This window comes from Cinclus cinclus, chromosome 3 (genome assembly GCF_963662255.1).
Source record: "Cinclus cinclus chromosome 3, bCinCin1.1, whole genome shotgun sequence".
In the NCBI taxonomy this organism is placed as follows: Eukaryota; Metazoa; Chordata; class Aves; order Passeriformes; family Cinclidae; genus Cinclus; species Cinclus cinclus.
The window spans coordinates 76,848,440-76,873,572 of NC_085048.1; the positions used below are offsets into that span (position 1 = coordinate 76,848,440).

Consider the following 25,133-nt stretch of genomic DNA (forward strand, 5'->3'; position numbering starts at 1 on the left):
TAATGCCCGACAAATTTCCGTCATGTGGTAATCTGCTTTTGTTTTCCCTAGTGATTTCAAAGGAAAGGAAGCAGAAAGAAACAATCTAAAAAACATTTCCTCCAAACAAAACTACAATAGGAAGAGAGGCAACAGCAAATGAAAGCATAAATGAAGGCAGTATGAAGGCACACACAAACACTTCAACTAATCCTGCGCTTTGTGACCAAGAATCTCTGCACTGACTCTTTTATGACTTCTACTCAGTATTAGATTAAGCACCCAAATGTACACACACACACACACACACAAACACACACACACACTGTCCTCTATGTTCTGAGGATCTGGAATTAAGGGAACACAATCACAACATTCTCTATCTGTAGAATTTCAAGTGCCTTTTTACAAACTATAATCACTAAATCTGTTAACTGATATACATCCTAAATTCTGAGAGCTTATCTCTCTCCTGCTTCATCAAACTTCACACAAATATATATTTTAGTTTGGTCTTAAGACAAACACAAGCAAGGCATTCCTAGCACAGGACATTGGTGTCTGAGTTTATTTTTTAGCAGCCATACCAGGTAACTGCTAAATCAAACACCTTAAGGAATTTCTAGGACAAACACTTGAACAACCTTTCCTTTACCTTAAAAGCTTACTTTGTGGGAAAGGTCACCCTTTTCCTCATTTTCTCCACTATTAGTATTCTGTCATACTATTTAATTTTTTACTTCAAGGGATTTTTTCTTCTGTGCTACCTGGTGGCAGATACCAGTCTTAATTTTGCAAAAGAACAATAACAACTAAAAATCTTGGCTAATAATGCTCCTAAAGATATTTTCAGGTCTGATTACTGCCCTTGTCCAGCAGCAGAGCCCTTGCTCTCTCCCTGGTTCACCTCAGCAATTGGCCCATGGAGGGCAGAGCACCAAGTTTCTGTGTCTGCAGCATCTGACTCTGCAGGAGAATCGGCAGCCCAGGAAAACCTCTCCTCTGTCTCTGTGTGCACCTCCCACACCACCTAAGCAGTGATTTAAGCAAGCATGTTGCATCAGCTGTGTAAACAGTCAAAAAAGGAGTGAGGAACTCTTTAGAGAAACAGGATTGAAGACAAGCAGAGACAATTACATTTCACTCCTCTGCAGTAGCAATGACAAGTTGTATTTACTTTTTAAAGGTATTCATGAAATAAAATGAAAGGCATACCTGCTGTAAAATTACAGAAGAAAAATTTACATTTTCCAACAGTTTTATTGATACAAAAAAACCATTGCAACTGTGCAAGACAACGAGAAGCAGACCTAATTTTCATTTTAAAAAGCACTTGTAATTTTATACTTGTACAGAGCTCACAGTCCTGTGCCAGAATTCAAATGCTCACCTTTTCATTGCCTAATTATAATGTTTAAAGCACCACAAAAAACCCAAAATAATACATACATGAAGGGTACAAATGTTTGTACTTAAAAGCTGTAAAGAATAGGTTCAGAACATCTGAACATAACTATTAAGCAATCTTTAATATTATACCCAAAATGTCCAAATATTCCATATAATAAACACATTCTCATAAGATTCAAAGCTTTATATTTTCATCTGAAGCTAAATCTAGACTCTGTTAACAGGACGAAAGGCTAAACTAAAACAACTGGGGAAAAAAACCAACTTAATCTAGATCATGCAAGTTTTGTCAACATACTTGAAAGTTCATTATACTGTATCAAGGGCAACTAAGAAAGTTAATAAAATAATTCTGAAGCAAAACCACTATTGAGAATCTTCACAAGTCATCTTTGTTCTTACTTTAGGGAAAGAACAATAAAAATAAAACAAGAGAAACACAGGAAGATTAGACAGGGTGAGAAGAAACGAAAGGAAATAAGGCAACGCAACATTTTTTACACAGAATAGGATATTTTCACATGGGAATACTAATTTCTCTAATTCTTCCACACATTTTTTTCCTACAAACAATATGATCATCTCCCATCATATCAGAATGTAGAAAAGGAGATGACCAAAGTATTATACAAATCAGTATATTTCATTCAATATTTCTTCCTTATATGACATTCAAATGAAACAAGATGATCCTGCAAGTCTCAATAACAAAGTAGCCCATTATTGTACAACATGTATAGTATCCCCATAACTTATGTAAGAGCATAAGGCAATTTTTGTCCTTGGAACAAAACTGCTCCAGGCAACCCGTTCTAGATCGCTCAAGGAAGTTACTGATGCCCTATCCCTAGATGTGTTCAAGGCCCGGTTGGATGGGGCTTTGTGCAGCCTGGTCTAGTGGAAGGTGTCCCTGCCCATGGCAGGATAGTTGGAGTAGGATGGCCTTTAAGGTCCCTACCAACCCAAAACACTCTATGATTCCAAGTAATGCCTGTATTGTGAGATAGATTATATTAGTAATGACACCCGGAACAAACCCAGCCACAGATTTCTGTAAAACCCAAAAACCATTAACGAATGATTCAGCCTCAGCAGTGAAGCACTCCCTGATCACTCATATAACTTTCTGCAAGAGAAACAGAGAAAGAACTGCATCAGTCAGTCATGACTTACAGAAGGTAAAGATTGGTCAAAACAACTTTGCTGCCTTCCTCCATCTACTATTTAAAAAAATTGGAGTTCCTATAGGAATTCTCCCTGACATCAAAGTCAGGAAGAGCTTACTTGGGCATATGAGACATTCTAGAAAATCTGGAATGGGTAAACATGATTCTTGTTAACTGCAGCTGTAATTAATTTTAATGTTTTCTAATTTTTCCTTACAATAAATCTCTGCAGTAAGGCTATTCCTTTACTTCTGAAACCTGCTCACTGTTAAATTATCAGCAGCCTAGCAAAGTACTGTGATTGCTGTGATAGAGCTATCATCTGAAAATGGACTTGCAAATTGAGCAATTTTAATTGAAACCAGTTGTGGAATTCCTAAGAATTTGCACATCAGTCCCATCAGCGAACCAAAAATATTCTGCTTATTGGCCAAATTGCCAGGATGTGGCGAAATTATTTAACTGAAGTCACAGGCAAGAGGCACCCTGAGGATTGCTCTGTTCCTCTGTCATGCCTCCAAAAACACGACCCTTAGTTCAGATTCAACTCAGGTTATTTACTAACATATTTTAAATTACAAACAAACAAGCACAAAACACTGGGGAGGATTTAGAGAAAAAAAAAAAAAAAGAAAAATATTCCTTTTTAGTTCCCTTATTCCTTTAGTTCCATTTCAGTTAACATACTTCAGGAGCTTTGTTGTTTACTTTTCCAAAAAAACGCACATTAAGATTTCCAAATTACTCATGTTGATTACCTCATGTCCACTTATCAATAATCTTGTTTCATATAACCACCAAGTATGTCTTTATTTGATGATTTTCAGTAATTCATTCAGATAATTAACATGAAACCCTTATTTCTTCAACGCATCCCAAGGCAAAATGGCAACCTTTTAACTCGCTCTGTACTTTTCTATAAAATGAAACACTACCACAGCTTCTTCTCCACATTCTATATCCTGCACAATAGTCAGGTGAGTACATAAAAAAACCATTGGTATGGCTGAGGCATAAACAGGGAAAATGTGCTGTTAATATCTGTTAATCTCTGGTGAATTACTTTATTACTAAAAGCTAACTTAAGTGTGTTTAATTTGTTTTTATGTACACAGCAAAGAATTGGCAAAAACTTCTAAGAACAAGAGAAAAAAAACTAGTATGATATTAGAGAGAATGTTATTTGCTTTCCACATGTTATTCTCATCCACATAATCTGACACTTAAGTTTCTGTATAACTAATGCAATTTTTTTCTCCTAAAAGGACATGTTCAAATTTGAACAATTTAATTTGAAATTTTTTGGAAATTTCTCCTAGTACTAACCTGGTAGCCAAAAAAGCAAAATGAAATAAAATTTAAAATAATCAATTTAGAGAAAGAACTGAAAGATACCACATTATTGTGGAAAAATTTCCTTACATGAAACCTGTTTGTTCAACATAATAGTATTTCATAAAAGATACTCTCTGCATTTCTGGAAGAAAGTATGTACAGAAACCTCTGCCCTGGAAAGTAGCTAAATTAACTTTATGAGACTATTTTTAATTGCCTAAGAAAGATTAAAGCAATCCAAGGTCCAGAGGAACACAAAAATAATACAAGTGTTGAGAAGAGGCCTTAAAATATTAGCTTCTTTACTAACCAAGCTGAAACACAGATGACCTGCAGTAGTACTGGCAGCATCTGGTTGAAATGGGATTTGTAACTTTAAACAATAATTCTGTTGGAACCCTATAAGTTAAAATAAAGTACATTTGTGACTAAGTGGTTTCCAATACCAGTGCACTTTTTATGTTTTAGTGAAAAGTACAAGTATCAAGAGGGCAAGAAAAATACTGAATTTCTAGTTACAATTAAGCCGCAGAACCATGGCTTGGCAACAGAACAAGCCAGTCAGTATGACTACTTTTAGTTCTTCTGCTTAGTAGGAATGTGTAAAAATTTCCTGTTGGCTCAAACAAATCAAGTATGTTCAAATCAAGTACACATACCTATTCTGCTGTACATGCCCATCCCAAAGATTTTAAAATAAGTAGGAATCAAAAGAAGATTTGATTATACGGCACCACTAGCAAATGTATGACACTGAAGTTTCACAGAGCTCAAATTCCTCCTAGTAGTGTTTTTATTCTTATCACAACACTCAACACTTTACCAATCATTCAGTGACCACAAATTAAGGGTAAACTATAGTAACGACACACATACGTAAACCCTCAAATCGACAAACAACTAAAATTCATTACTGTTTTCTTAAAAAGCGCATTTAACTGGACAAGAAGTATTTGATGTTTAATCTGATTTAATCTATGTGTCAAATGATTGCTTTTAAGCACAGAATTCTGTTGGGCTGATGAATATAAATATTTTAATGCAAAAAATTGCTTAGCAACCAGCTAAAGGAGTTGTTTTATCTACTATCTATATTTAAATTAAAAGTTTCTATTTTGCAGTTACCATAGTATATACGCTCTTTATACACAGAAATGAAATTTCCAATAAATCTAAAAATGCATTCAGAATTGCAGAACACTGAACAATTACAATAAAAAGTTTTTTTGTCTTTGATACACCATTATTCTTAGTTCAGTACTTAGTTCAGTTATTTTCCATTGTTATTATACACAAATCTTCTCCTTTGTTATGTGTAATTATATATATATATATATATAATTGCTGTATGTAATTTTTATATGTATTTTTATGTAACTGCATTGAAATGGAACTCTTAAACTAAAATGTATATCTGTAAACACCTGCCAGATTCATCCCTGACAAAGACTTAATGCTGTCATTTCAGAGGGGCTATTTTTTTTTTCATACTAACAAGGGAGCTTCTCCAGTGTCTTCATAAATCATTATTTTAATTAAATTGAATAATCTGAAGTTCAGACAAAAACAACTCCATTCTTCTTTTCCTATATATATATATATGCCTAAATAAATATATAAACACACATACATATATATATGAAATACTTTTCATTTCTCTGAGGGCATCAACTTAACGCATGACCACTTTAGGTTCAAAATCCAAACAAAACCTGACAGCCAAGATTTTCTCTTGGACAGTAAATTGGGAGAGGTAGCAACAAAACACAATACATCAAATTCAAGCCTATTGACTTTGCTGCTACTACAGGAGACCTACTCATTGAATCCACAGTATCACAAAATCCCCAATTTTTAAAAAACATCATGAGTACATGATATCTCTAAACAAATAACAGTGGTTAACTTTGAAACATACAAATAGGATAATGAAGTAAATTATTTTAAACTATCCTCTCTTTTCAGCTTCTGTCATCCATAATCATTGGCACTGCAGACAACATTCCCAAATAATATTTCTGGAATCTGCACCACTACACAGGATGGCAATTTGAGCACCTATAAATTCCTCATGTTCCTAAGTATTATGAACAAGAATTATTTGATTCCATGTGTCAATAGTTAGGTAAGACACACTAATGTGGAAAAAAAAGAAAACCAATTTGGGGCATCTGTTAATTTGACAGCAAACTTTCAGATAAATAATTTCTAGAAACATTAGGATCGCTTTAGGCATGAGAAAACAGGCTGTATATTCTCCAGTCACATTTTATTAGCTACGAACACCTTCATATTTTCTAAGGTCCAACAAGAAAAAAATTACATTAGGATTTCACTGCAGAAGATTCTTGTCCCAAACTGAAAAATTCTAACCCTGTTTGGCATAATCATGTCCTTGGAGAACAACACAAACAAGACACAGGACACAAACAAGGACAATAATATTTTTATACCTTGAGAATGCAAGGCTTCCATAAATACTGTGGATATGTTCAGTGGCTAGCAGGAAGGAAGAGAATAAAAGAGAGTCTATTTATGCAAAAAAATAGTTCCTAGCATGGACTAGCCAAGGGACTTTGCAGAATGGTTTTTTGTTGGTTTTTTTGCTATTAAAAAAAAAATCTAAACAGAAGGAATACTCACACTGGGGTACATTGCAGTTTACTACATCTTTCCTCCTCAAGGTCAAAATAACTGCTCAGATTATAATTAATAATTATCAAAACCTGTGCTGTATATGCCTTGACACATCTCTTTAATTTCACACTTTCACTAAACACAGAAATCTGTCCTACACTTCCAGTCATTCTAGCATAGTTTTAGATGAGAAAAAATTCAAAATATTATCAACTAATCCTGCAAATTAGAAGCGTATATACATCAACACATGAGCAACTGTCCTCAAAATTTCTGCCTTTTTCTGTGAAACAGACTGCAGTTTCAGGCAGCAACCAAAAGCATATTTTTCTATATGGCTTTGACAACTAGAACTTAAAAACCAACAATATGAAAAATCTTTGGAGTTACAGATTGCTAACTGATTTAAGAGTCTTAGGGCAAAATTAGCAGGACAAGGATAATTTACATTTTTTTCTTTGCAAACATGGCAACTTGCATTATACAACTCAAATTAATTATATTTCAGTCATTATTCCAAGTTCTGTGTTAGTGTTTCTTTTTCAGTGTTGCATGAGGAAAATGTGTTATTACTTGGTTAGGTCTTAAATACTTTCTTGCCTAACAGCATCTAATATAAATTCTACATGGCACCTTTAGAGCATTATGCCAAGACCTTTGCACTGTAATAACAAAACAAAAAATAAAGCAATGCTTGAGCCTGTATGAAGTGCATTAGCAGAAGTTCTGTATTTTTGTTTATTAGGTCTCTCGGTGTTTCAGTGAGTTGTTACATCATGACAGCGTGCTACATGTGATCATGTGTGGTTTTTTTAAGGCCTCTTGAAGTTACCACGATTTAAAAAATTGTCAGGTAAACGAGTAAATGAGAAAGACAGGCAGAAATTGTGAGAGTATTAATATGACAGAGGAGAAGATTTGCTTTCCTCCACTCGCTGAGACATTAGCATTTGCACAGTGCCATTTTCCGGTACTGCTTTAATATTCCATATATTTCAGTAGGTTTAGACCACACATTCAGCGTAATTTTCCCAAAATCTGAAGTTATTCACTCAACTGTATGACAAGGGTTTATTTTGGTCTATAAAACTAATCCTGGGACTGTTGAACTAAAATAGCTTTTCAACACAACAGGTGTTAGATGATCATTAGCAGAGCTGGGCTTAAAGCTCTTAACCACTGCCATTAGAAATACTTCTTGGTGCTAAAAAGTCAAGAGCAAGGCCAAAACACCATCAGTGATCTGCACCAAGGGACTAGTTTAATCAGAATGGCATTTTTAAAATTCACTTTGTCTAGTCTTGTCTGGTAGCCTTAGCACTCAAATGATAACATTACATCATTGTTAACGCAAAGTACCTTTTGTTGACTTTGACTACTAAAACAAGAAGACACTATCTGATTTTTCTTTTTTGCATTGCTATATACTTCAATGTGTTTGAATAAGATTTTTTCATATACATAATTTCAGAAGCTTGGATAATTTAATGGATTTGGACTAAAATATAATTATGAGTGCTTTAAAATGAAACATGTATACACACACACTGGTTGTTTTTTTCAGTTTTCTTTTTGTCCATACACACTTTATAAGGCAAAATGTTAGACTCAATAGAGCAGCAATTACATGGCACTTACCTAAAGAGAATTTAATGTTCTCAAGTGTCTCATTTAATCTTAGTCTGCAAGGGACTGACTCTATGAAATTTATCATACCTGGAATTTACCACATCTGAAGGTACATTAAATACAACATAAGAGTTATTTGTAGCTCGCTCCACCAATTCAAAAGTTAGAAGACAAGACTAGAATAAATTTTCTTCTCAGAAGACGTAAAAAATATCGCAACACATGAAGGCTAACATAATTTCACTTCAACTGTATTTTCCACAGCTTTTTTGACCCCACTCAAATAGTGTTCTGTAGCCAAATGGATAGGTCTTGATAACATCCTCATATGCTATTCTGCTTATCATTCTAAATATATTTCCCCTCCATGGCACTTGTTTTAAGCAGTAACTTTTACTCCCGATATCTACCTTGCAAAGGGACAATTCTTGCTTCTAGGCAACTATGTATGGAAACCTGTGCTGGGTTTTGTAGTACTTCTGTAGTACCTAGAATTTAAAGGATTAAAAAAAAATCAGGCAGGATATCTTGGAAGTTAGTTCTATTATCTGCTCAAAAATATTTGTTACTGTCCTGTTTAGAAATAGCAAGACACTTCATTATCTTTCTTCAGCCATCTCTTCTACCTCCCCAGAAAGAAAGCAAATGTGGTTGGAAAAACTTAACACAGCCTCTTCTCAGCAACAGATCAACATCATACTCACCAGCAATCATTTCCTTAGTTAATACTCAAGACTCAGCATAGTCAGCTGACTATAGAGCTGAAAGTCAGGATTGGGAAAAAGGATGACTTCCCAAAATATTCTCAGACTTCACAGCTTGTTTGTCCCATTTGTTTTCTTTAGCAAAGGAAACATAGACAATATCCAGGTAAAATGAGGCTGCCTTACCCCAGTGTTGGTTCTTCTGAATAACGTTAGTCAGGAGAACACCCAACTTCTCTGTCCATTCTCCATCACCATTTCATTTGAAACCTGAATAATCTTGAGTCAATTTTGCCTCTTCAGTTAATTTTATTTTTGAAGAGCAAAACACAGAGCAAAATGAATCATACAAAAGGTCTAGATGTGCTGCTTTTAGTAACAGATCTAAATATATTGTTCTGTTATTTTTCCTTCCTGCTTCCATGTACACTTTCTCACATGCAGAATACCAGTCGAAACAACTTGCCCTCCTTCTCCACAACCACACTTTTCAGAAGTGTAAAGGGAAATGGTTAAGCATGGTTAGAACAAGGTTCATAACCAAACATATGAAATGCCATAGCTGTTCCTTCCTCCTATTATAGTCTTTACATCTTCTGAATATACATAAAGAATTTCCTCAGCTTGTAAGTTGGATGTTCCTATGTCTTGGAAAATCTCTCTCACACCATAACCCTGCAACTCAGAAACACCTAAATATTATATTAAAAAAAATTAAATAAAAGCAGGTCCTTTGACATGAACATAGGGATACTGGAAACAGATCTCTAGTCAGAAACAGAAGAAACACAAGTACATGATGATTGTCCTTCCAGCTAGCTCTGAATGTAGCTCTGCAGATAAAACTGAAATGACAGCCCAGTATCCCCTACGTGATACAATTCACAGGGAAAACGGTCAGAGAAAACAACCATTAGAGAAATCTTCCTTTTCAGAGGAAGTCTCATATGTTCCACAAAAAGAGCTGTGTGAAAGGAGTACCAAGATCTATGCTTACTGGAGAATTTTCAGGGGAAACAAAAGACTCAAAGAAAGCTTTGTATGGATTCAAACGTAACAAACGCAAAAAAGCAAGCTCATATAAGCCTGCATGGAACAAAAATATAATAAAAAGCATGGAGACTTATAGTGAGCTGTAAACATGATTCCTTGTTGCTGTATAACACTGTGTGTGTCGTAACTTGAATGCATGCAGGTATGTAACTTGAAGAGAAAGCAATGGAACAAAAATACCATAATTCAAAGTAATTTTAGACACAATGAAATTATCAACTCAGATCAGGTTTGGCAATGAAAATATTTCAATGCTTTTCCCCTTTAGGATTTTCTACTTTCTAATAACAATACAAAAATATTATCAACCAAATCAGTTGTTCAGTTCTACTTATACAACCAAACTGCAGATGTATCCTGCATATCCAGAATTATGTTTTCTTCTACATTAACAGGCATTGGTGGGCTGATATTTAGCAGGTTTTTAAGAGTTTACACTCTTATGATACTAAGTGGCATACATATTGTGTCATCATGTAAGATGTAAAAGAATATTTTTCTATGCTGTTGCCTAATCTGGTTTTTGCACTGTATTTTAGTTTGCTTTTTTCTTTTCATTTTAAGACACCATTTAAGTTCAGAAGTAAGCTTTCCCTAGAGGTTCTCAATTTTTTTTAGGAGAAGAAAGAAACTAGAGAAGAAAAGGAAATGTCATGAAAAAAAGAAGATACTGTTTTATATAAAGGAATTGGCTTTCAATGACTAGTGAAGGGTAAACCACATAAGATACGGCTCCTATTTTCACTTAGAATGGAGTCCAACCATATGACTGACACTTGTCCTGTTGTGCCAAACACATCACTTATTCTGTGTTATGCTGCAAACAACTTCAGCCAGATTTGACTGTAGTAGCATTGTTTTTTTTCAGGTCTGTGGTTTGGACTTACTCCTGAAACAGCATAAGTACAGACTTCCTCACCACATCACAGTACTGCATTTATTTCCCAAGGCCCAATCTCAACAGCAATAAATCACAATTTTGGATACAAAAGACTAGACTTTAACTCTTCGGTACCAATGATAACGGTTTCCCTAGTTATTAAACAACAGCAAATTTCTCCTTTTAGCTGCTCAGCCTCTGGAACTTCTCCATCTGTGCCAAGATTCTCAATACATCATGTGATCTTGAGGTTATATCCTAAAATCCAGAACAGTTTGTTTTGTTTTTCTTTTTTTTTTTCTCTGCACAGATAGTAAAATACTGAATCTGGTTTGACAATGGCTAGATATCATATTTTTAAAATAGATAATTTCAGGACTGCGTGCAATCATACACAGTATCTGCAGACTTGTAGACTCAAGACAAACAAAGCAAATGACTGAAAAAAAGGCAGAAAGTAAAACTGTGCTAAGGATGGGTATTTGCTAACATGTTAGAATTGGCCATGTGGGAGAAGAAATATATCCTACTCCCCTTGCCAACTACCACAGTAGGCTCTTAAATCCTCTGCCCTTCATGCTCTACCCCCCTTGCCTCTCCTCTGACAAAGAACATTTTTGGAACAGACAGCACTACAAGTTAACTCATCCTCTGCAGATAGAAATTTATTTTTCAGGGAGACAGTTACAAATGTTAATCTTTTCATTTGTTACTGCTGCCTGTGGCTACAGACAAAACCCATCATTTTTCAATACTTTCTTTGGGTTGGTAATTTATTTTTTTTTTTTAAGTAATACACTTCTTCATATTTATGAGCTCACCACTATGTTTTTTTCCATACACTGCCAGTGATACTTCCTGTTTATTTGGCTTATCAAGAGCTTTGGGAAGAATGCTGCTCTATATACTGTTGTTATTTGATGCTGCATAGATTTGTACTCTAACAGCAACTTATATCTTGAATTCTACAATGATAACTTCAGTAAAAACGTGCATTTAGAATAATTATCCTTAAAATACCTTAACTGAGAAACTTTTGCAGGAAGAGAATATTGGGTACAAAAATACTTGTTCTCAGACAGATTTGGAGCACAAACATAAAAATTACACAAAACAATGAAGAATTAAAAGTTCCATTCACAGCCTCACTAGAAGGCATTAAATTATCTTCTTGAACTAATTTAAATGTTTTCATAGTCTTGCAAGTTTAGCATTAGTCAAGGCACAAGAATAACAGTTACATACAAGTTTTACATTGTAAAATATACATCCCATTTGTGAACCCATCCTATAATGATGTTAACTAGTAAAAATCACATTTTTTTCTGTAACAGGCAGTCAAAAAAATTCAGGAATAATTGCATGCCTAGACCAGTGATTTATAGCAAGGCTGCCACTAACTTTATTATTCATCTATGTCAGAACAAATTACAGAAGTTCTATAAAACACCCTCCCAACCTTCAGTCTGTAAGAACAGCTGCCTGTAGAACAGTGAGACACAGCAAAAGAAAAACCACACAATGCCAGACAGGGCTCTACAGGGAGTGTCTCCACCTGGTTTTTCCCCATTTTGAATGCCAGCATCCACCACAGGAATTCTGCCTATGATGGTCTCTATGGTTCAGCAGTTTACATATTGCAATAGCTGGCGTTCACAAGTGATGTGATGTTAATACAAGAAGCATGCCTCAATGCCTGGTGGGCTAAGGGACTAGGAGATGGCTGAAAATGACAATTTCAGTGAGACTTCCAGGACGGCCTCAACAGTTTCCCCAAAAAGAGTATATTAACAAGTCAATGTCCATTAAAAGACACATGATTTCTGATTTAACTCAGCTCCTTCCTGAATTCATCAGCAGAAATATTTTGTCTCTTTAAAGAGCAACTGCTCTCACAAGCTAGAGCGTCAAGCTGCTGGAGGCCACCAGCACCCTGGCTTTAAACCTCATGTGAAAAAGTTTAGTTTCCAGGAGCAAAACAAAACTGCCACCTTCCTTTCAGAGCCTGAAGACACAATAGTCCTGAAAGAAGAGTAACTCCTTAAGCAGCAACCAAAAGTGAGGAAGGATTGAAAATAGTCAGCAATACATTAGCAAGAAAGGAATTAGGGAAGATGAGAGCAAGAGTGAAAGATAAACAAACAAGAGGCAAGGGCTGACAAAGAAGGGCTGAGAGGAATAAGGCATGGATGAGTAAACAAAAAGGGAAGCTGACACAAGCACAAATGACTAATACTAGTGGGTGTGGAAGAAGAGTGAGAAGCTGCTGGAGACCACAAAAGAAAATCCTGTCTTGGTGAGCAAAAGTGAGTAACATTTCTAAATCTGACAGAGAGAAGCTATAATCTGAATATATTTATTAGAGACAAAGGGCAGTGTCTGGGTTGTGCTTTGACTTGAAAGAAGCGACAAGCATGAGCTGTAATGGATTAAGATTCAAATACAACAGCCTAGTGTCTGACCAGTTCTATTATGCATAGAAACCACAGCAGTTATTAAAATCACTATGAAAACTGGAAGAAGAATCATCCAACTGAAGAATGGGTAGGGTTGGCAGCAACCCTTCAAAGGCCATCTAATCCCATCTCCCTGCAATGATTAGGGGCATCTTCAACTAGATCAGGTTGGCCAGAGCCTCATGCAATTCGACCTTGAATGTTTCCAGGGAAATATCAACATCTACCACATCTGTGGGCAACTTGTTCCAGTGCTTCACCACCATCTTCATAAAAATTCTCCACCTCATGTCTAGTCTGAAGAAGCTACAAAGACATTTTACTTTGACAAACAAAATAGGCAATCTTTTCAGTTATGTACCCCTATGGTTTGCAACTTTACAGCTTTATTACAACTACAACACACAGAAATAAACATTTGCCTACTATAGGTAAGGAAAAGACATAATATACAGACATAAAAAGACACACACTGCATTTCTTACAAAATAAGCTGTAAGATGAGAACTGTGCCCTTACCCCAGCCACTAAATGTATTTCTTTTTGACTTTTCCTACTAAGCAACTAAGAGCTTCAGACCATGCAAGCTGTTTAAAATAAAAACAATTTTCTAAACATATTTCATTCCTTTATTCCAAAACTGTAAGGCTTTGACAGATACGTATAAAACTAAATAGGAAAGAAAACAACATTTCTAGCAAATAATAAAAAAACAAATTACGTACAATACCCAAGACATATGCTTTCCCCATCCTGTTGTTGCAATTATGAAATCAAACATTTAATCTTACAGCACAGAAAAACCTTTCACAGTCTATTTATAGAAATCTGTAAAAAATATTTTCTCTCTCATCTTTTGTCTAGACTAGACAGAATTCATGGGAGAATGTGTTCACCAATGTATTCTGACAAATGTACTTTTAAAAAAAGAAGAAATCTACCTGACATAAGACATGCAGCCTTTCAAGAAAAAAAGAGCCCAAGCTCCAATTTAATTAATGCAAGACATGCTTAAGGAAAATATAGACAAGAGAGTAAAATCTCAAATATGTCAAAATAAATCAACTAGTACCTAGCATCATGATTTTTATTTCAGTTCAGAAAAGGCTCCAAATCTCAGCTTCCCAGACAGAAAAACATTAAATAGTGCAAATATTTTAAAACATTTCTGCAAATTGAAATATGCAGAACATGATACTTTTCAACATTTTAATGCCCTTTATTTGAACGGTCTTCATAACTAACAGCTCTACTTGCTATGATTAGTGCAGCCAATTGAAACATGTTGAAAGTATGTTGTACCATAGTATCATACCTACTATATTCTAGGCATACAAATTATACCAGAAAAAAGTCTGAAATTTCTAACAGCAATCAGGAGACTCATTGATGATACACACTGTTGGAACAGTCCACTAAATGAGCTGGCACTGGTTCTGTTTCCTAATGCAGTGGGCTAGCCATCACCAACAGAATATGAACCTTTCTTACTCATGTATTTGCCTAACTGAAAATTACTTTTCATAAGGGTCACAAACACTTTATGTGAATTACCTTATGAAGTTTTCCTGCATATATGATGTTACAAATAAGTATTAAAAATAACACTTTGCTTCACTGGCCTGTAAATTACACCAGTAACAATCTATTTCTAGTGTATTCCAGCTGAGCAATGGGGTCCTGCTGGCAAGAATAAAAGCTTCCCCCTTTAGTCATATAATATATGATCAGTACTTGAACTCAAGCATTCTATATATAAACGTAAAGTAAATGTACATACACCCTTCATACAGATGTATTTAAATGCTTCACAAATTTATTTAACCTTAACATATTACTTTCTCAACAATAGCACTTGAAAATTCCATTTTTCTATTTAAACATGCTGCTTCTGAGAAAAGAAAGGAAACATTGTGGAAGTACCAGAATCAAAGCTGCTTAACCTTTGTCCTTCTGTAACCTAGAGGGCACCGTGTTTTTCCACAACATACCAAAGCCAACAAGCTCCTCATACAAGGGCAGGACAATGCAAAAAAACATAACCAAGATAACTGCTGAACTGGACAAGGTTTACTCAAATGAGAAGAGCTAAGCAAGTAAAACAGTATTTCCATTAATATAAGCTGTAAGTTTTTCCCTGTATAAAGTTTTTCAAGAACAGTTACTCCAAATCTTTTGCCATTACATCTCCTTTCAAAAGCCCTACGTTTAAGTTTATGGACTTAGAACTTGATTAAACTTTTTTTTCCCCTCAAAAAATCTTGAGCTGTCTGTCAATAAATACATAAAAGAAGAAAACAATTAGAAATCCTTTCCAATAGCTTGGCTACCTAAACTTCAAAAGGAAGAAAGACCAAAGGGGAAAAAAATAAACAAAGGAAGAATCATTGGAGCCATTTCAGTTTTTCCCTAATTTGAGGGAACAGAAAAAGAAAGTCATGCAGAATTGGGGTAATATTATTGTTTATCAAGTTCATATTATACTTTTCCCAAAGCAGCTAGACTAGAATAGCTATGACTGCATCCAAAAGAACCAAACCAACAGGACAGTGACATTTTACTGATGATGAACCAATGAGTATCAGGTTTTCACATTTCAGACACCTTGGGAGGGAAAACACATTTCATGACTGCAATCGAAGACTATGACATTAAGTAAATCTATCTTAAAGTATACTAAGTCATAAATATCTGTTTCTTCTTCTGTATTTCATCTTTAAGATAGACCATAAAGAGTGGTCAACAGATATAAAAAATATCCTACTTACAATTGAAACACAGACATATCACCAGAGGAAATTAAGTTGTTTAGACACTAGCAAACAAGAATTCAACCACTTTTGCTTTTTCAGATGCTATGAAACAAGCATGATTAGAGTAGTATTTGAAGTATTGGGTTTGGAAGAAAGACAAATGAAGGGATGATATTTAGGTAGTTAGAGAAGATGGGGGCAAGACATTACGTCAGCTATATAAATTTTAAGAGTAATTCTCCCTCATATATAGTAAAACAACAAATATTTACTTCGAAAAAAGGGAGGATTGGATTTATGCCTTGTTTAGTTAATCCACGCCTTCTCCATCCAAACAGTCACTAAATACAATTAATTATATACAGAATATAAGTCACTAAAGAAAGTGACTGCTGGTACTGATAACATGTGAATTGATCACCATAAAATCACCAAAAAGTAGTTACTAAGAATCAGACAGAATAGTGAGACTTTGGATGATATCTCAGACAGCATTTTGTTGAATAGGGGGTTTAATTTCAGCTTCTTGTTTCAATGAAAACTTTCTTGCTGAAGTAAATCGTAACAGTTATAACTGGAGAAGGACACAAGAGGGGGAAGGGAAGCCTGGGACATGTCAACTGGCTGTCAGAGAGGCTGCTAGAAAAAATAAGTGAGTAGCTGATAGATAAAGGAGGAGGGGAGAAGAAAGGCTGCTGTGGGAAAAAATGTTATTAATTGTCATCAAATTTGCCTGGTTAACTTCTCAAACCCTTAGACAGGCAAAAAAAATCTATTAATATTTAAACACAATTTTCATGTTCTTTTACCAGTGCAGTTTCAGGGAGCCCACTAAAATCTATTGCTTGAGTAATTCTGTACGGATTATACAAAAGAGCATACCATGCAAGAAAGAAAAGGCTATCCCAAACTTCTTGCTCAGAAAGACACACAATAAATCAGGAATGATCTCTTGCAAGATATAATTCAAGCAGAGCTGTGGATCCCATGGACTGAGGGAAGAATGTAGACCACAGAGGAGAACATAGTTGAAAGGGATAAAAGTGTCAATTATGCTGAAATCTGATACTTTGTAAAATAAACCAACTTCAGACAGACTGTTACTTAATCCCAGTTTTGGAGTGGAATGCAAGCTTCACCCCTGCCCTGCAACATATGCACTACAGCACCCAGTTACTTCACCCCAAAACATCTAAACGCAGCAAACATAACTGACAACAGCAGGGCAGTCTCCTACCCACAGAACACTGCAAACGCAAGTTTCCCTTCTGTACCCACAGATGCTTTGTGAACAAGCTTCCAAGAGACCCAAGAGACTTTGCACATGCAGCAGAAAGAAGCAGCTTCTCTTTTGCTACATTCAATCTGATTTCCCAGTACCATGTGATGGGCCAGAAGGCATACATGCGCTAAATTAGCAAGTGTTTAGATCCTGAGATTCCTGCAAAATGATTCAGACTTTTGAATAAAGTCTTTAGAAGAAAAAAAAAAAAAAGAATAGAGGAGTTTTGAATTCATTTACTTTAAAAAAGTCTCACTAGAAACTAGCAGGGCTTTGCTGAGAGAAAGCCTTTGCAGTGTCATAATCTTGTAACCAACAGAGGCTATTCAAAATGGGCAACACAGCTTAGAAAAGAAGTGAAAGAAACTTTTTATAAAGCCACAAAAGTTACAGCAGTAGAGACACATGGCACTCTTAATGAGCTTCTCAATACTCTTACTGCTTATAAAACATAAAAAAACTGCAGCCATTTTCTCAGCAGAGAAAAATGCACTGCTTTTATTTAAGCTATATAAACAACTTCTCTTTAGAAACCAAATTGGCATGTTAGTTTTATAGAGTTTTGATAGGAAGGCTTAACATTAAAAATATCGTATGCCATGATTTGATTGCTCCCTAGTTCCACATTAATATCACAAATGCCATAGAAAAGATGAGAAAAATAAAGTATTTCCATTTCCACCTTCCATTCCCTCCTCTCAAAGCCCCCTTCTACAGTGAAAAGCAGAAAGAGTATTCATATATGCATATTCATACACACACACTCAATAAAATATGCACTATAATTATTAACTGTGATTTTCAGATGTACTATACAACATCAGCTTCTATTACACTCAATAAATGCCCACCTCTGGAAAAAAAAAAAAAAATCCAACCATTCTAAAATTCCTTAGTAAAAACAGTCTCTCATGGAGTCAGTAGCTCAACACAGGAGAAAAACATGCCAATCTGGTCTAGCTTTGGAATACATAGTATTCCTCAGATTTTGCAGACTTGTTCCACATTCTCCAAGTCCTCCATCAGACCTTGGTATCCCTCTCAGCATTACTGGAACAATGTCAGCATGATACATTGTTTTTGTTAGAAGGTGGTAAGCAATTTCAGTTTTGTAGTCAAACCAAAATACAAGTTATTAATTACCCTGGGATTTTTCCCTCTTGAGAAAGATATCCTCACCTGTTCAAAATGTCCACAGAGAGAATTGCCAGAGTTTCCTTTTCCCTCTTTCACCACTCAATAAAAAAAAACACAACTGTTCAATTCTCTATAGATCCCGAGAAGCCACAGAATTTTAAGAAAACAAAGCAACTACATTTTCATGGTCCCTGTTGACTTCCTTCTCATCTTCCATGGATTCCAAAGGATAGAAATACGGGGTTAAGATGTGGGATGCACAAAGCAAGGCTTCTCCTTCACAGTTTCTGATAACTTTCTCTTCTCAGTCCCCTACAGGTTAATACTGTTGCTGCCACTCAATGTCCCTTGATCATAACACACTAATAAGGGAAAAAAATAATATTCTCCCATACTGGGCTAAGTGCTCACCACATTTACCACAAAAACCATTTCTCCTGGACTGTTCAAAGGCTTGGACAGATGGAATAGGGAATTTTAAGGACCATCTGCAGTTCCTTAATCTTGGATATTTGTTGGAGTGTCACATTATACTATGAAACATTGAAATGTTTCCCCAATATGTAAAGTATAAGCTATAGTATAAGCTTTCTATGAAGCTCCAAGAGCCTGTATTGCAGTCTAATCTTACTAGGTTTCTTTTTTTTTAAAAGAACATTTTTCTCTTTTGCAACAGAAAAATGCAACACCATCCAGTATTTAGCATTTTCCTCATTTCTCTGCAAGACCTGCATAATATTAAAATTGTAACAAAGGAATATTTATCAGTTCTTAAATAGATGTTTCATGTGTTCCTGAAGCATTTTTGCATTTCAGAAATAGTCTGCAGTCCCCTGTTCTAAAACTTCTGTTCACAAACATCTTTATAAAGCTCAAAATGTAATTTTGAATTTTTTTTTAATATCATGTACACTTACATAGCACTGTTGCTAATTTCATCTCCTCTTTGGTATACTGTCTGACCTGCATTACCTATTTGAAATAATGCAAACAACAAATATTTAATGGAAATTATTTTAAGGCATACTTTTGCTCATTTCCTAAAAGTATGATTTTTTTCTAAAAAAAAGTATTTTTTGTACTGATTTATAGCTCAGTGATGTATTTGTGTAATTCTAGGGGAAAACTGCTAACCAATATAAAAGACAGCAGAACTTTGCAATTGTACTTTTAAATTAAAATTAATCCACTGAAGATAAGGAAAGCACATTTAGGCATTGGAAAACTAATTTGGGGATCTGGGAGTAAACTAAGCTACAAAATCTCAATGTAAAAGTACCACTTATTTAGTTCTTTGGTTTATTGCATCGTCTACTTCCTACATCCTACACAGAAAGCTCTGGCGAAGTTTTATTAAAAGGAAGAAACCAGTAATTCCACCAGAGAAGCACTGAGTCTCACTACTGCTTTACTGTCCCACCATTCCTCTCTTAAAGTAGATTTTGAATGCAATATTCAGTTAGGTAATCTGAAAGTTGACCAAATGCCAGCTGCATAACTGTGTTTCTAAAGTGGCTTGTGTGATACTAGATTTCTAAAAAATGTCTTAGTTTTCTTAGAAGGCCAAGTGCTTACCATAATAGAATTAATTTTAAAAATTTAAAATTGTTTCCCTAAACTATTAAGTGTGAAAAAAATCATATTTAATCCCTCTCAAAAATAAATGTTTTATTTTGTGTTTAGTCATGCTAAAATGTAGAATGCAAGCTGCATCATTTCTCATGTAAAGATACTGTATTAACAATTGAACTATTAAGGAGAAAAAAAAAAATCCAGTGCATCTAATTTCACTTCTGGATCAACATCTTAAAAGTTGAAATATTATACTGATGGGTTAAGAGATTTGACTGGAACATCTCAAAATTTAAGTCCAAATTCTTGTTACAACATCTGCTATCCCAATCAATGAGACTACATACACCCTCACAAGTTATTTCAAAAACGAGCAACACTGAAAGCAATTCTTAGTTACAAAAGACAGTGCTTTTAGGACTACAGCATCTATTTCCAAGTGACTCCAGTAAATGAAAAGCAGCAATCCCTTTGTAATTGACTGCAGTTGCCAAGCAGAGAATTAATAGTGTTACTTCTAGTATTATAAGTTATGTTGTTTAATAGATACTGATATATAGAGATCTCTTACAGACCTTTTACAGATATGAAAGGGAGTTTAGAATGCCAGTTTTCCAAACTGCACCTAGTACAAGGCAGGATAACATCATCTGCTTGAGATCAATTTGATCATCCTTTCCCTCTCATACTACCTAGATCTTAATTCTCTCTGCTTGAGAGAAATTGCATGTCACATGCACTTATTTAGCAGTCCAAAGAAAGAGGATCTCTTGATGACACACTGATCAATTAAAATTGCCCTGTAATTTTTCAAGTGTCCTAAGATAACTGGAAATGCCTTGCTTTTTTGAGGAAACATGAATTTCAGTAGATATCAGATGAATGCATGACAACCATCTAACCAGCCTGCAGATTTAGGAATCCACATGTAGGCTGAGAAGATGCCTGCTCACACACACACACAGAGCAGTTTGATGCTAAAGAAATTACTAGAGCAGCATTGATATAGTGCTCATCTGCCTGTTTTGGCAGTACCAAAGTTTGGTAAATACCTTATAAACAAGTGATAACAGCTATGGTGCCATTTAATTTCCTCAGCTAGCAGACACCGTAGGAACCAAGTGTGTTAACACTCACACCTAGGCCGTGTTAACATGGGCACAGAATATCCCTAATGCCAGGGAACACAGTGATGGATTTGCCTCAGCGACTCAGATCGGAGACACAGAAGAGCTCAGAGATTTCATCATTAAATTCTGCAGTGATTTTAGGCTCGGGTGCAAGCGGCATGAAAGGTACATTTACTGATAAGAATTCATATAAGGTAATATCTGATTCCTCCTTTTGGCTTCCAGGAAAGATCTGGGAAGGTGTTACCACAATTCATACTTGCTCTTGTTTGTGTCTTGGGACCACAGGTCAAGATCAAAAGAGAAAATAATTCTAAGACTCAACTGTGTCCCTACATGCAGTTAATGGAAACACTGAGCAAAAGTTTAAAAGAACACTATTCTGATACAGAGAATTATTACTCTTCAGTAAATTATTTACTCTATTACTGAGACTACCAGCTACTTCATTATGTTACTGCTGTTCACTGAATTTTGCATTACTAGTGAGATCCACATTCCTATTCATCTACTGCCATAGATCGCTCTCTTTTGCTACTCTGAACACAAAGTGACAGGGAAGCCTACACAGATCTCTCAGCTATTTCTCTGGAGATCTAACCTGATAGTGCCTGCTAATCTTAAAAGCATAAAGCAAGCCATAGCTGACTTAGCAGCTCTATAAAAATATAAATAAGTAAATAAATGAAAACATAAGCTCACCATAGTCATTGCAATAAAATATTTAAAGATTAAGTTAATCAACTGTCCTGTGATTTTTGAGGGATCAGCCACTAGATGGCAGAAAAATGCAGTTTGATCTTCCCATGGTGATGAACAATTCACCCAACAGATCTTTTACATCTGATCTAACAGGTTACCTGTCAAGCAATGTCAGATAAAGGATGACAGGAATGCTGATTATCTTTCTTCCCTAGTGCACAACTTACTTGACTTTTTCTACTCTGCTGTAAAACTTTTAAAATATTTAAATATTGGAAAACTCAAGTGTTTAGGAGTAGGGTCAATTTTGTTGAAGACATTCTATTATCACAATATCACTCCATTTAATATAAAAATGATAGGATAAATAAAGAAGTTATCTCAAGATACATGTATATAATGGCTACTTTTGCACCCATTAATGAAATGCAAACAATAGCAGCTAGGAGACTGAAGCAAGGGGTATACAAAAATAGTCCATGGAGTTTGGAAATAAAATATGAGAAGCAAGATTCTGAGTTTTCACAGAAAATCCTATTTCTATAGTTTTATATACAGTTTTAACATTATTTTAACAACAAAAATGTCTGGGTTTTTCTTAATGAAATTACACGCATGTCTTGAAACTTCATACATTTGTATTAACATTACTTTTGGGGGGAAAATTGTATTGTAATAGTGTCCCCGTTTTTGAAAAAAGATTACAGAACTTAGTTCACCAGTTTGGTGTCACTCCCACATGCTTCTTTTATGTGTGCATTTCCTTACTTTATTTTTGTTTATTATTTCTGCAATCTTCTGTTTCCCTTTAAGGGTCATCTTATTGGATACTTCAATTACTACAACAGGAGAGCGGACAGTCTCAATTTTCTCTACATTTCAACTTTTTCCCACTCTTTATTCCTACCTTTTGGAAAAACTAAAACAAACAAACAAACAAAAAACAAAACAAAACACCAAACCCAGAACAAAACTATAGCTCAAAAAAAAAAACTTCAGAAATTATATAATGAGGAATTTTATCACTACAAACATTGTAGCAACAAAGAGAAAACCTAAAAAACCCAAACTGTTTTATATCAATTTACTCAGTTCCCTCATACATCCCCTCTTACATATACTGCATTAGCAGAGGGACGTAAAAATAAACAGTACTTTTAAACCAACCTATTTTACATTTATCTACTAAGATTAGGATTGTCTTTTTTAGAGATAGAACCTCCTCTTACCAAAAGCCCTCTGCCAAAGATTACCATAGATATCTTTAGATTACTGTCCTTGGTCCTTTCACATAACTACAACTGTCAGTGCTAAGGTTCCAGCACAAGTGAAATCCACGAGGTTGTTGCTGAGATCCAGTAATTTACTTTTGCAGATGACACCATTACAGCAGTACAGTCTCTTATTACAAAAGGCTAAGGTAGGAGAGCAAGTCCTCTTTCCTGCACCCAAACTTATGTTCAACATTGTGGAAAGTAAGCAAAAAAGGCAACATAATGACAAGCCTTCCCTCCTGCATCCTCCCATCTAAACTAATGCTGAAAATCCCACAAAAGCAGGATAGATCAGGGAAGAGGCAATTTGTGTTTTGTCTTAAGTAAAAAAAATTAAAATTACATTAAAAACACTCAGAATTTTCAACGTTTCTTTGGAAGTTACAGATTTTTTCTGCAGCAAATCAGCCACTGAATTGGGAAGAAACATGTCTAAACAGAACATATGATACAGACTGAATAAATCTGACAGAATAAAGCTGAAATTTCTTTAGAACTCTTCTTGAACACTGTTTAAAGAAAAGCACCTTCAACACTAGTGTCGCAAGAAGAGTTTGCTGTAAAATTATTTAGTTGCACATTACATTATAATTCATATAGTGAATAAAACTTAAACAAAAAAGGGTTTTGTACGTGTATTGAGGTGAAATTAAATTTTAGATGTCAAGTTTTTCCTGCATGATGATGGCTGAAAATAAGGTTAAACTTCAGCATACTTTAATTTCTTGAAATAAGAAAAAGTTAATGAAACATCTGACTACTAACACATATTTGGTTTACAAACGGTTTCCTGACTAGTGTGACTGATATATTACTGCTTGGTACTTAAATATTAAGTGAAAATATTAAGGGCCAGTAAGTTACTTACTGAAGTAAAAGCCAGAATTTCCTCTTCAGTTAATTTGTGTATTGGGTTGTTCTTTTGGAAGTCTATACTGTAAAGAGAAAAAAAAAATAAAACAATGCTGATCTCAACTTTAGAGTAACATTATTCAGAACGCATTTTTCAAACTTGCAGAAATCTAAAGGACATTTTGGAAATGACAAATGGGAGCATGGTATGTGCAGAAAATGACCTAGACCTAGAAAACAGCCACAGAAATGAAGAACCATTTAGGGGACCAAGATATTTTATAAGTACCTTTCCAACACCACACTCAAGTGAAATGTCTTACTTCATTTATTTAAGCTTATGGGAATAACAGTTTCACCAGTCCTAAAAACCAGTTTAAAATCTACTGTTTATTTTTAGAGAAATTTGTTTTGAGGTAAAACCCTATAATTAATTAAATGCAGCTTCTGCAAAGCTAAAAACTACTAATGCCTAAGAAGTGCTGCAGGGTAATCACAGACAAACATCCTCTTTCTAGTCACTCAAAAAACATGACCACAGGAGCCTCTCACTAACCAGCATTACCATTACCTGGAAGTATTCACAGGGGAAAACCAGAAGAAAACACAGAGGTGAGAATTAAAATAATTTTATTCAGAGTTGGATATGCTTACAGAGATTATAAAGATATATGGTTTACAATTCTGTGTGGGTGAATGTTTTCCTTAGACAACAACTCCCCAGCATTTGAAAACATACTACAAGAAATATCACCAAATTGCACAAAAACCAACAAAAGCTATAATTCAAGCTCCCTGTTAAAGCCAAAGATACCAAGGGAAAATATATCCTAAACTGTATCACAGATGATGAATCATCACCAAACCCATATAATGGCTATATACATAAAGCCAAACTTATCACACTGCAGCAGGCTTCATATCCTAGGCTAAAATTGCAAAAATATTTATTGCGATAATAAGTTATAGACTGAAATTATGCCCTCTACATAACTTAACTAACTTTGGAGATTACTTTGCCTGGTTATTCAGGCATTATTTCTTCTACTTAAATGCACACAGACTACTCACAACAATTTCTAGAAGAAGGCTTGAGAGCTCTTCCAGCTCTTCTTCCCGCACTACAAACCTCTCACTTCAGACAAATTGCTATCTAGTCTGTTCCCACTTGACCTCCCATGA

The 25,133-nt window shown here is 35.0% G+C and overlaps 1 protein-coding gene across 1 annotated transcript in view; it reads right to left on the minus strand.

Annotated features, from left to right (window-relative positions):
* The window catches only part of TTC27 (tetratricopeptide repeat domain 27), a 112,902-nt gene that overhangs the window by 55,514 nt on the left and 32,255 nt on the right, over window positions 1–25,133 (minus strand). Inside the window, exon 9 of the mRNA XM_062489184.1 lies at window positions 23,968–24,034. Coding sequence (XP_062345168.1) covers window positions 23,968–24,034 — 67 coding nt within the window. The remainder of the gene's footprint in view (window positions 1–23,967; window positions 24,035–25,133) is intronic.